At 39.6% G+C, this 13247-nt stretch overlaps 1 protein-coding gene across 1 annotated transcript; it reads left to right on the top strand.

Moving 5' to 3' along the window:
- Window positions 1-11673: 11673 nt before the first annotated feature.
- Window positions 11674-13247, top strand: LOC114473049 (zinc finger protein OZF-like). Its single transcript, XM_028462438.1, has 2 exons — window positions 11674-12733; window positions 12818-13247. The coding sequence occupies exons 1-2, from the start codon at window positions 11706-11708 to the stop codon at window positions 12912-12914; spliced, it is 1125 nt and encodes a 374-aa protein (XP_028318239.1). The 5' UTR covers window positions 11674-11705; the 3' UTR covers window positions 12915-13247.

The following is a 13247-nucleotide window of genomic DNA, read 5'->3' on the forward strand; positions in this document are numbered from 1 at the left end:
TTAAAACCCCGAATCTAACCTAAATTGTGTTTCTGTGAATCAAACAGATGAACAACCCAATAAACAAATAATGTATGCATACGCATATACAATCTTGGTATGATGTGAACTCAGATCATGCTTTCAGGCGAGTTTTACTTTTTTTTTTTTTATCTTTGTTTTTATTTTGTTTAAACGTGGAATCAGATTTCTCCCTTTGGCTTGGCTTTAATGCTTTCATTTGGAAAGGGAGAGAAAGACAGAGAGCCAAACACACACACGTCGCTGCTGTGTTTTTCTTTTGTTTTGGACGTGTGAACACACACACACACACACACACACACACACACACACACACACACACACACACACACACACACACACACACACACACGTACAGAGAGAGAAAGGGAGAGAGAGAGAGCACACACACACAAACACGCGCACGCACAGCGCACGCACAGGCACGCGCACGGGCGCACGCACACGCACAGCCACACCCATCCCAAGAGAGAGAGGTGGCGCCCCTCACTGGCCAGTTTAGTGCACTACACACTTGTGACAGAATAGTGCCATTACACACAGACACTATTTTTATTTTAATTTTAAGTTTTATTTTGATTTCATGTTTGATGGGCAACACACACTCAAACACACACACACAGATGAATACAGTATTTCATTTTATTTTATTTTAATATTACTGTTACCATCATTATCATTTTTTATTATTTAAATTGTTAGTTTCTGTTGGCTTTGTGGTTGTCCCCTGAAGAAACGACATCTTCAATGAAAGAATGAAATCACCTTCAACTCTTACGCTAATGGAATGTCAACATCATTCAAAGGACCAAGCATCAGAAGGAAATGGACAATCAAAGGTGTGTGACCTTTCAGGACTCAAGGACTCAACTCCCATTCAGCAAAGCAATGCTGAAATAACTCGCTCAGTCCCAAGTCAACTCTTCATCGTCTACGAATGGGCCGCATGCCAATGCCCCATCATCAAAGACTGAGAACCTGTGGGCGTCGGAGTGGACACTCCCCCCACCAATGAGTTGCGAGTTAAACGCCACGACTACTGCCTGAATGATGGGCAGCAACTGCAGACTGGTCACATGTCTGCTGGAAATCTTCACCAAAAAAGACACTGTTTCAAAAGCCACAAGGATACCAAGCAACAAGAAGTCCACCACAGCCTTTGGTGGTAGTGCTAAATCACTTTAGCCTTGAACTTTGGCATGGAGGGGGACAACTAGCAAATAGCCAACAAGCTTCTCCTTCGCACAATACTAACCCCTCTATCTTCTGACTGTGCACTAGATTATTTTGTTTTCATTTATTCTCTCACACGCAGACAGACCAGACATACAGTCACACACCCACATTCATAACTATGAGAAACACAGGACCACCAGAACTTCACACAGAACCCTTCTGTTTGCCACATGAGATCAAGTGTGCCCATCATTTATCTTTGCTTTTATTCATTATGTTGCTCATTTATTTACACTGCTTTGGCCTTTATGAGAAAACAACAAACAAAGGGGAAGAAAATAGTGTTACTGATAAGGTTGTTTTTGTTTGCTTTTCTTTCATTTATTTTCTTGATTGAGGGGAGGCCCCCCACAATGCAAGATATGGTTACATCCGCTGAAGACAGAGCCCTCTGTTGCCTCAGCTTTTGGAGCTGAAGTTTTAATTTTTATTGGCCATGATTTTTTTGAGCTCACACGTTTTTCTCCTTTGTTATTTCTGAACGATTCTTCTTTTTCTCTTTTGTTTTTACTCAATTTCAGGAAAATTGAGACAGAGATTGAGGACTGCAGCCTCAACAAGTTTAAATTTTGACATTTTTTTGACCGATACCCTCGTAAACAATCTGTACCTTACCCTTTTTGAAGCTGCTTGCGACAGACAGCCTAGTTCAACATTCATTGTTTTCATTTTGCGCGCCTCCCCCTTAACCGCGTCGGACTGTCTGGACGGCCCAAAGCCACTCGACAACAGGGGGGGGTACCAAATTTTTCCTGAGAAAAAAAAAAAAAAAAAAAAATGTCCCAATAGTTGCAATTACTTAATAGGCAATTACTTTTCAAACAAGAAGTCCTGGGTTAATGTGCAGAAAAAGGATAAACCTTGCTAGGGAGAGCGCTCTTTGGGGGATAGCGGTCCACCTGATTTGATACATGCTTGGTAACCGAATACCGTTCTGAACAAATTTCTACGTTCCCTTAGAGTGAGGGTTATTAGAGGTTGCGTGCTCCGTCCAATCTTAGAGGTGCCCAATAAAAGTCCTGACAGTCTGCGTTCTCCCCAGTTAGCCGGAGGTTAGAGAGTTGTTCTCCCCAGTTAGCCGGAGGTCGAGAGTTGGTGTTTATTGTTGTTCTCCCCAGTTAGCCGGAGGTTAGAGAGTTGTTCTCCCCAGTTAGCCGGAGGTCGAGAGTTGGTGTTTATTGTTGTTCTCCCCAGTTAGCCGGAGGTTAGAGAGTTGTTCTCCCCAGTTAGCCGGAGGTCGAGAGTTCTCCCCAGTTAGCCGGAGGTTAGTTCTCCCCAGTTAGCCGGAGGTCGAGAGTTGTTGTTGTGCCCATAGTTCTCCCCAGCTTTAGTTGTTGAGCTTTAGCCGGAGGTTGAGAGTTCTCCCCAGCTTTATCTTTTACAAAGCCGGAGGTCGAGAGTTGTTGAGTTTGTTGAGTTAGACACGGCCGTGCGATTCCTGCCTGATCAGCAGATGAGCAGACTGTCGGTACCACACGGGCAATAATCTAAGTGTAGACTCCGCAAAGGCGGAAGTAAAAAGGAGCGTACCTCTTAGTAATCAGATGATACCAGTGAAAAGCAATTAATTAACACTAAAAGGTTGCCAAGCATGGGGGGGGGCAATAAGAGCTCATTGACCCCGAGAGACGAGGTGGACTGGCTATCGCCATTGGTGGGTTAGATGAGACCTATATTCCACTTAGACACTGCAGCAAAACCTTGTGAATGCATGGACGTGAAAATTGAGGCATGAACGTGTGCGGTGCATGAGTGACTGAATGATGACACGTTACGTATGCCTGAGAGCGTTGTGAGTGCGAATGTGCCGTGGACATGTCATTGAGTGATTGACCGATGAATGGCTGTTTGACTACACATGTTCCTCTGTTTCACCTTCTTTTCCTCCTGGGTTCTGATGCACTTGATCTTCTCCCTGTTTTTGCCAATTATGTAGTGGGGTGTTCAGAAAACACTGCTGCTTGTTAAAAATTAAGGTTTTAGGCCTTGGGCCTTCTAAAAAGTTACCAGGTTTTAAAGGTTTTTTTCTGGGTGTTTAAAAACACCAAACGACGTTTTTATATATGATACCACTTTCAGTGGAATGACTGGCTTTGACCTTGACTGACCTTACTGTTCATGTTCAGTGTCCATGTTTTTTGTTGTTATATGTGTATACTCGTTGTGGTGTGCACTTGTCTACGTCTTCGTCTTAGTTGTTGTTATTATGTAGCTTTTTCCAAAATACAGGTCGCTGTAAGGAGACGAATCAGATCCAACTAAAGAAAAGAGATATTTTAAATTATCCAGTTAAGTCTTAATGGTTTCCTCTCTTTCTGTTTCTGAGTGTTTCCTAACAGAATGCCACCGCCTTCTCGACTCCGATCCTGTCTCCTCCAGCCGCCATGCCTGGTCACTGCTTGTTATGATGAAGGATGAGAATTAAAGGGAAGTATTGTCCATAACTGTAACTGGGAAGCAAAGGGGAAATAGATTGAAATAGACACGTGACAATATGACATATTGTGGATGTTCTAACATAATATCTATTCCAGAGACTACAGCGACTTCCAATCCAACTGCAAAAGTGGGGACAGATCTTCAAATTTCCAAAAGGAGCGTACAGTTGACCCTGGCTTTGACCTTTTAAGGCTGAGGAGGAGGAGGTCGAGGAGGTTGGAGGGCACAAAGGCAGGCGGACACAAGAGAGAGGAAAACGGAGACACATCCAAAATGATCAGATAAGTGATTTTCCAATGATATTTATCATATGGTTTTAAGAATCCAAATGTATTCTTATGTAAAAAAGGGAAGGGAGCGGGCCAACGTCCCTCTGGTTTTTTATTTATATTTTATCATAGGAAAATATACCTCAAACCCTCCAACCATTTTCTTCTTGTTCCAACAGCACTTAGCATGCAAGACCATAAAACACCTTCACTGGGTTTAGACACTTTTAAGGGAAAAATTAAGTGTTCTCAACATTGGGTTGGTGGCCCAATCTGGGTTGCCCGAGATTTAAAAAAGGGTCCTCCTGAAATTCTTGATAATTGATTGAAATAAGTTTAAAGTTGAGTAACTTCCAAGCATTTAAGGAAGCTCTCCAAACCGTGCTGGGGCTCGTCACCCCTACGAATGGGATAAATACAGAGAGCAAAAGACAATATGATTGTTCGACTCAACTTAACTTTAATTCTGTCTAACCTTAAAGGGCCAATAATCTTGCTAAACTCTGGTTCAGACACAGAATAGGAGACACTTTTGCCACCAATTGACCTTCAAAATTAAGTAAATTACATCTCAAATAATAATTATGAGGGAAAATAATGAAATAAATGAACTGACAAATTCAGCTCTATAAAAGAATTAGGCTATGTAATCAGGTGTGGAGTGTTAACATTATTCAGAATAAATAAAGGATAGAATAAGATTTCTCCTTCACAAATAAGAGATAGAACAAATGAAACAAACAATTTAAATAAATAAATAACATTATTTATTTATTTGGTTAAACTCAGTTAGCTTTCTCACATCTCCATGTCTCCCAATTGTATGTATTCATCTTGAGAAGACATGTAATCACACTCCACACTTCTCCGTCTGACTTGCATGTCCTTCTCCGTCCGACTTGCATGTCCTTGTAAACAGTGGTTCTCAAATTGTTGCTTCTCACCAGGTAAGTAGATGTACCACAGATAATCACTGCAACTCCAGTTATGCTTCTTCTTACTCCAGGAAAAGAAAATCGAATTAATACTTCCTGCTTTTCTTTCAGCCTCATATTTTCCCACTCGCGTGCGAATGGGCTACAGAGCTAGCATGGCTAAAAGCTCACTAACCCACACCTAACCATTGTGTGATTGTGCAGCAGCACCTTTTAGGATCTGAAAAGCTCTCAGATCCTGACCTCTGACCTGTCTCTGCCTTCCTGGCCATACTAACTATTCATTTAGTTAGTTAACTAAACCTAACACCCCTAAACTTTTATTTTATTCTATTCTATTCTATTCTATTCTATTCTATTCTATTCTATTCTATTCTATTCTATTTTATTTTATTTTATTTTATTTTATTTTATTTTATTTCATTTCGTTTTATTTTATTTTATTTTATTTTATTTTGGGTGAGTGTTTTTCCCCCCCACCCCCCCCTTTTTTTTTCTGTTCAGGTACCAGCCGATCCCAAGAGAGGTTGCCAGGTGTGTGGAGACTACCCTTCCTCAGACAACAACCAATCATCTACAACGCCGACCGGAAATGAACGACCCACACGGCAGTGAAGGTCGCACAGCGGGCGACATGGATCCAAGATGATTGCCGAGACCAGCTGATGCTGAGACGGAGGCTGACCGAACAATGAAGGGGGAACCGACAAGGCCACTGAGACACACACACACAAGAAAACTCTCTAGAACAAGGGCCTAGCTTTGTTTATAAGCCACACCAAATGCTCATAGCTAGGTTGAGGGAGGACAACCTCACACCTAGCTGCAGGAATACAGTCATAAACCCTTCTGCTACGATTGAGGAAAAAGGTTCTTCACTCATGATGCTATTGGTTACCCCAGTTACCACTGAACTCAGCCGATGAAGACGAGTGATGTCCTTGATGCAAATGATGATTTTTGCTTATCTAGATGTAATAAAGGATGATTTTTGATGATTCATGCCATTGATAATAATGATGAAGTTTTTTTTTAAGGTTTATTTCCACATTTTTCTTGATATATCTATATCCGTGCCTCACAAAAGAAGAATATATCCAATGTATGACAATAACGATGCTAATGGTTAACCCTGACAGACAGCAAAGGTGGAATATAATAATTTTGTTTCTTGATTTGGTCGTTGATGCGACCAAAAGTGGGGAATGTTATGGTCAATTATTATATTCATCATCATATCCTCAAATGTATGTTCATGTGTACAATTTGTCATGTTTTAATACATGACGACTCCATTACTCATTACACTTTTGCACATCTGAATCATGATTAAACAGTACAGATCGTATTATTCTCAGTGCAGCACAGTCTCTGCCAAGGCCAGAATCTCTGCTCGCATGCAGCACACACTATCATGGAGATAAGGGTGGCGTCACATCTTCATCATAACATACGCATCTTCATCATCCTCAAATCTTTCCACTATTGGGCATCTGACTCCCTCCCTTTTGTCTCTCACTGTTGGGACCTTTTCTTATCTGTATAAAAAGCTTAAGCTTTGAAACTGTTGGAGCGGGGCGCGGCACTTCCTTCGGACGTCCGCCTGGACGGACGCTAATTTTGTTTCACTTTGTTCCATTTTGTACCTTTTTTCTTAGTTTAGAATAAACATTTTTTATATAAAATCATCAATGCTTCTCCTGGATTCCATCATTCAACCAGAGCAATGAATCATGTCTCAAATGAGGTCAACCGTAAATTCTGCCGTAACATAAGAAAGAGAAAACCCTAAAAGATTTACACGAACAAGCATTTAGCGACAGTGGGAAGAACCAACTCTCTTTTAAAGGGAAGAAATCTTCGTTAGAACCACGTTCAGAGGTGGCAGCCATCTGCGTCGACTGGTTGGGGTTAGTCAACAGAAAGACCAACAGAACAGGATAGAGAGATAGAACATAAGAGTGTCGCAGACTAGTTGAGCCGCGAACCACAGATCAGGAACTGCCATCATCAGCTTCACGACACCTGAAATAGAGAAGGGCGAGGAGAAGGCACTGACTGCAGAAAAAGATGATTCAGTATTATTAAGTCAGCCTGCCTTGGCCTTGGGCCTCACTCCCAGTGGCCTAGTCAGCACTTATTATAAAAGTGACAAATCTCTTCCTGTTTATTGATAAGCTAACAGTGACTCCAAGGTCTGTAAATGCCACCGTTCACAGACGAGCCTATGTCCGCTCTAGTGGTTAGATTATCATAATATGTTATGATTCAGTCCTGTTTGTGCAGACTGTAAATCATAACCAGCGACATCAGAATTTGAATCTCTTCCCGTTTATTGAACCAGAAAATGCGACCGTTTACAGACGAGCCCATGTTCGTTCTAGCGATCAGATTGTGTTTTGATTCAGTCCTGTTTATACGGACTGTAAATCATAACCAGCTACATCAAAATTTGAATCTCTTCCCGTTTATATGCAATCTAACAGTGACTCCAGGGACTCTAAAGTGTGACCGTTTAAGGATGAGCCCATGTCTGCTCTAGCCGTTAAGTTAATGTTTTTATACGGTATACGGTTCAGCATATGAGTAGGTTTTGAGTTTAGCCTTAAAGGTGGAGAGAGTAGCAGCCTCTTGTACTGAGACTGGAAGATGGTTCCAAAGCGAGGGGCCTGGTAGCTGAAAACTCTTCCTCCTGTTTTACTTCTAGACACGTTAGGAACTTCCAGAAGGCCAGCAAATTGAGAGCGGAGTGATCTGCCCGGACAATAGGGTACTAACAGGTCTCTAAGATATACAGGAGCTTGATCATGTAGAGCTTTGTATGTTAACAGGAGGATTTTAAATTTGCGAAACGAAAGCGGCTCCATCATCCCTAGCAGCTTACAATAACAGCAGCTAACTATAACAACAATTAACTACAACAACAGCTAACTATCACATTGACCTCACACTTGGATTAAATTCAATATTCAAGTTAACACCAATAAATTATTAAAAAGGTTAAAATACCAGTAAAAAGTAAATGCTTTAATCCCAAAATTTCATTGCTAATAATACAGGAACATAAAAATAAAATAAAGATGAGCAGCAAGTAGTGTTGTGGTGGTCTAGACTGGTCTCGAGACCAAATTTTAAAGGTCTTGGTCTCGTCTCAGACTCTGAAGCATTTTGACTCGGTCTTGTCTCGGACTCGGGATTTTCCGTCAAGACCGTTGTAGACCAGCACTAATTCCTGCTATTTTTAAACTTTTTTTATAATGTGATAATAACACGGAGAAGAACAGGATGAAACAATCCTTTATTCATTATTTAATCCACCCTGTATAATGACCACAACCTTCCTTAATGTGACTGAGTGACGTGTGTGACACTCATACGTGTGTGGCTACGGTGTCAGTTTGGACCGCGGAGCGCAAGAGAGAAATGAACTAATCACTGGTAAAAATCCCAGTAAAACTCCAGAAAACAATCACCAGTAATAAATATTATCTCCCTGGTAAAGACAGTAGCTCTAATAACTGGTAAAATGATAAACTGATGATATTACAGCCTGTGAAGGCTGGATAGGGGACGCACTTACTCTGCTTCTGGGTCCTAGTGCCAGCCGAGCGGTGAAGCCTGTTCCGTTTACCGTGTTTACTGAGGTCTGTGTGTGTTTAATAAGTCTGTGTGTGTTTAATAAGTCTGTGTGTGTTTAATAAGTCTGTGTGTGTTTAATAAGTCCGTGTGTGTCCGTGTGAAAGTCTGCATGTTTATGCATCTGTCCATCCACTCTTTTCATTATATTATCCATGTCTTTTAAGGATTTATAACATAATGTCGGCTGTAGTCCGGGCCGCCGCCATCTTGGATTATGTCGTCACCAGCCGCAGAGTTGCACTAGCCAGAATGAGTCAAATAACTGTAAAGAGGTCTTATATTAGTCTATTTTCTTTTTAAAGTGGTGTTTTTTTGTGGCTTTAGACTCCAATTACATTTATGTAATATGTTCCCTACAATATAAACAGGTTCACAATATAATTATTTTATATAGTTTCTGTTTCTACTGTATCCAGAATAATAATAATAATAATTCTCAACAAGAACAATTGATTGATTTGTCACATGACTGTTCCAGGGTTTGTTTGTTTTATTTAGTTTCACATCTACCTGTAGCTCTATGTTTTTTACACTGCTGACAACTTGTTTGTAGTTTTATTTCAGAAAGTTTCACTTTTACAGTTACAGTTGGAAACCTTTGTTAATTGAATATCCTAGTTACATTACAGTAACCAAATTAAACTACATCAGCTAAGTGAATTAATAAAAATAACCTGTTTAAAGGCTTTTTCAAACTAAAAAATTATCTTGTGAACTCTGTGACCTGTTGACCTGCACAACTCAAAGAATCAGAATCAAGAATCATTATTTCTTGGCAGAAATGCTTTTAAACACTTGCTGTACATTCAGCTGACATAAAAATCTTGTTTTCAAATATGTAGAATAATTGTGAATTTATCAGTAGCAGTAGTAGTTTTAATATTTTAGTTCATTTTTTGCAGGCACCTTTTTTGTCCGTCAAATGTATTTAAATTAAACTAAAATTAAAGAGAGAATGTTATTTAACTGTCGAAACTTGTCAGAATTTTATTTATTTATAGATTTTTTTAAATTGAAAAAAATAATGTTTATGGTCGGTCTCGGTGCATTCTGGTCTCGGGCAAGTCTTGGTCTATAGTGTGGTCTTGAACACAACACTAGCAGCAAGCACATCACATTGTTAATAAAAGGCTTCATTTTTAAAATCTATTTAATTTGTCACAATTTTACTTTTAAATGTTTTAACTCTTTAGGTGGTTTCTGGTAGGACCAGAAAATAATGAATGAAGGTGTGTGTGATTGGGTGTAGGCCTTGCTGTCTGATACACACGCCAGTGTCACGGTCTGAGTTCACATCGTACTGAGTTCCTCTTCAAATCTCAGTACATGACGTCTACGTACTGAGATGTACCTGTACTGGGTTATACTGATTTAAAAAAATAAAGTTTCATTAAGTTAACTCCGAAGCAGAAGGTGGCGGTAATGCTCTATTAAGGTGGATGTCGACTGCATTAAAACACGAAGAAGAAGAAGAAGAAGAGCGGCAGAGACAACAACAAATGTCTCTGTGAGTCTAACAGTGAATGTTATTAATATCCATCCTACAGACGGAGTCAGGCCACACTATAATAGCGCCTTAAAGCTCCAGTGGAAAGTAACAGAGCACAACACGGTGTCAGAAGACGGAGTTACAGACACAGAGAGAGGCTGGAGCAGAATGCTAACCGAGCTAGCAGAGGAGCTAGCACCGCCGAGACGCTACAGGATAGAAAAGTAAAGAGGTGAAAAAGTGGAGGAAATGGAGCAGTTCAAAGCACCGTCACCACTGTCTCTCACCGCTAACCCTGCTGACAACTGGTGCAGCTGGGAACAAAGCTTTCGGCGGTATATAGCGGCCTCAGGGGAGAAAGATGAACAAGGAAAGATTGACATTTTACTCCACACCATCGGCGAGGATGCACTGGAAGTGTTCAACACACTGACGGTTAGAGGTGAGGGAGATGAGCTGACAATGGAGGATGTTCTTCAAGCCTTTAAAGATCACTGCAGTCCACAGAGAAATGTTGTCTTTGAACGAAATCAATATTGGTCCCATCAGAGGACAGCAGGGACATCAGTAAACACATTCATAACAGAGCTGCGACACAAAAGCAAAGACTGTGAGTTTGGAATAAGTGAGAATGACATGCTCAGAGATAAGCTTGTGTTAAGCATCACAGACTGTCACCTAAAAAAGAGACTGATACAGGAAAGACGTCTAACGTTACACAGAGCAATAGAAATATGCAGAGCAACAGAGCAAGAAAAGACTCCGTTACGAACCATCAACACTGAACATGGAGTGCAAGAAGTTCCAGTGGATGGTGAAATGAAAATGATCCTTCCTGACAACAGTCTCCACCATAACACCAGTAGACTATTAGGTAAGTGTTTTCACTGGAAAGTTAGAGAGCACAACAGAATGAAGGGAAACTGGTTCAAATCCCTCAGTGAGTCACAGAAATGAATGTTGTTCTTTGCACAAACTACTGACAGTTGGTTTATAATGACATCACCTCATAGTGGTTATTATTATAATGTTAAGAAATGAAATGTTTCAGTTCCACAATAATTTAACATAAATTACAGAGTCATTAATTGTTTTAGTGTGTATATTTAATATTTCTATTTAGCAACCAATACATTTTGAGTAAAATACATTAATTTATTTAAGAAATAAATAATACATGATCTTAAATATAAAATAAGTCATAAAATACATTAAACACAGGCTGAACAACAGTTAGGTTTTTTCTGTTAAAGTCAAATGAGTAGAAACATTGTTTGAGTTTTCTTGTAATATTGTGTTTTGTGTCTACCTTCAGGTTACCAATCTGTTCCAAATATGGATCAAAGTGAAAAACTTGTGCTGGCTGCTTTCATGCCCAAAGTTCATCTGCACAGATTACAGCTCCAGCAGCCGTCAGTCACTGATTGTGTTTTCAGTGAGAGGAAGAATGTGGAGCAGCTGCTCCCAGAGCGTCTCCACATAAAGGAGGAACCAGAGATGTTCAGTGAAGGTCATGAGGAAAAGCAGCTTTGTGTGCAGCAGGAGACAAACAGTGCTGCTTGTCCTGTTAAATGTGAAGATGAAGAGGAGAAGCCTCAGGCCTCCCAGCTACACTGGAGACAACTAACAGAAATGAACATGAAGGAGGAACCTTCAACCTACAGTTTAAATGAATTAATGACAAGACAAAGTGTGGGAATTAACAGCAAAGGACCAGAAGCAGCCCAGAACCCAGATCCAAGCAGTTTAGTACTACAAGGTCCTGATGGAACGGAAACAGACTCGTCTCAGACTGAAGGTAGTAGCGATGATGATGCTGAAGATGATGATGATGATGATGATGATGATGATGATGAAGACTGTTGGCAGAAACCTTTGTCAGAGACTGAAACTGAAGCTGACTGTGACTCCACCAGGAAAAATAGAAAGATGTCTGACTCAAGTAAAAATGTTGAAATGGGATGTAAAGCTTCCAAAACACAGATTAATTCATTTCATCAGATTTGTTCAAAGAAGAAGGTTCAGGTAAAAATGAGATCTGAATGTGTGGGTGGTGAGAAAGCATCACTCAGTGCAGCTTCAGAACTGAGAATCCACACAGGAGAGAAACCATTTAAATGTGATGTTTGTAGTAAATGTTTTAGTCAAAATTCTGACCTTAAAAAACACATGAGAATGCACACAGGAGATAAACCATTTAAATGTGACATTTGTGGTAAATGTTTTAGAGATAAATCTGGCCTTAACTTACATGTGAGAACCCACACAGGAGAGAAACCATTTATATGTGATGTTTGTAATAAATGTTGTAGTAAAAAGTCTAACCTTAAAAAACACACGAGAATCCACACAGGAGAGAAACCATTTATATGTGATGTTTGTAATAAATGTTTTGGTCAAAAGCATCACCTGCAGTTACACTTGAGAATCCACGCTGGAGAGAAACCATTTATATGTGACATTTGTGGTAAATGTTTTAGTGATAAGTCTGGCCTTAATTTACACATGAGAATCCACACAGGAGAGAAACCATTTAAATGTGACCTTTGTGGTAAATGTTTTACTGATAAGTCTATCCTTAATAAACATGTGAGAATCCACACAGGAGAAAAACCATTTCAATGTGATGTTTGCAATAAACGTTTTATTCGAAAGTATCATCTGCATTCACACATGAGAATCCACACAGGAGAGAAACCATTTAAATGTGATGTTTGTAATAAATGTTTTAGTCGAACGTCTGCTCTTATAAAACACATGAGAATCCACACAGGCGAGAAACCATTTAAATGTGATGTTTGTAATAAATGTTTTAGTCAAAAGTCTAACCTTAAAAAACACACGAGAGTCCACACAGAAGAGAAACCATTTAAATATGATGTTTGACATGAAAATGTTATGAAAAAGTCTGAACTGAAGGTCCACAAGAGAGTTCATACACAACCGACTTTCAAATGTTATGTGTGTCGTTAATTTATTATTAGTTATTAATTGTTTTTTTTAGCTACATATGATTTGGTATAGTTGAAGTTTGAAGTGTTGTTAGAGTTTTGTAAGTTATTGGAACAGATTTTGGCAGAAGTTTTAGAGTTGGCAGTTTGTTTTTACAGTTGATTTATTTTGTGTAATAGTTTACCTTCTATAAGTATAACTGTAAACATTTTGTGTTACTTGTTTTACTTTTAAATATTAAAACCTCATCTGTGTTGTATTAAAAAA

Source organism: Gouania willdenowi, chromosome 12 (assembly GCF_900634775.1).
Source record: "Gouania willdenowi chromosome 12, fGouWil2.1, whole genome shotgun sequence".
NCBI lineage: Eukaryota > Metazoa > Chordata > Actinopteri > Blenniiformes > Gobiesocidae > Gouania > Gouania willdenowi.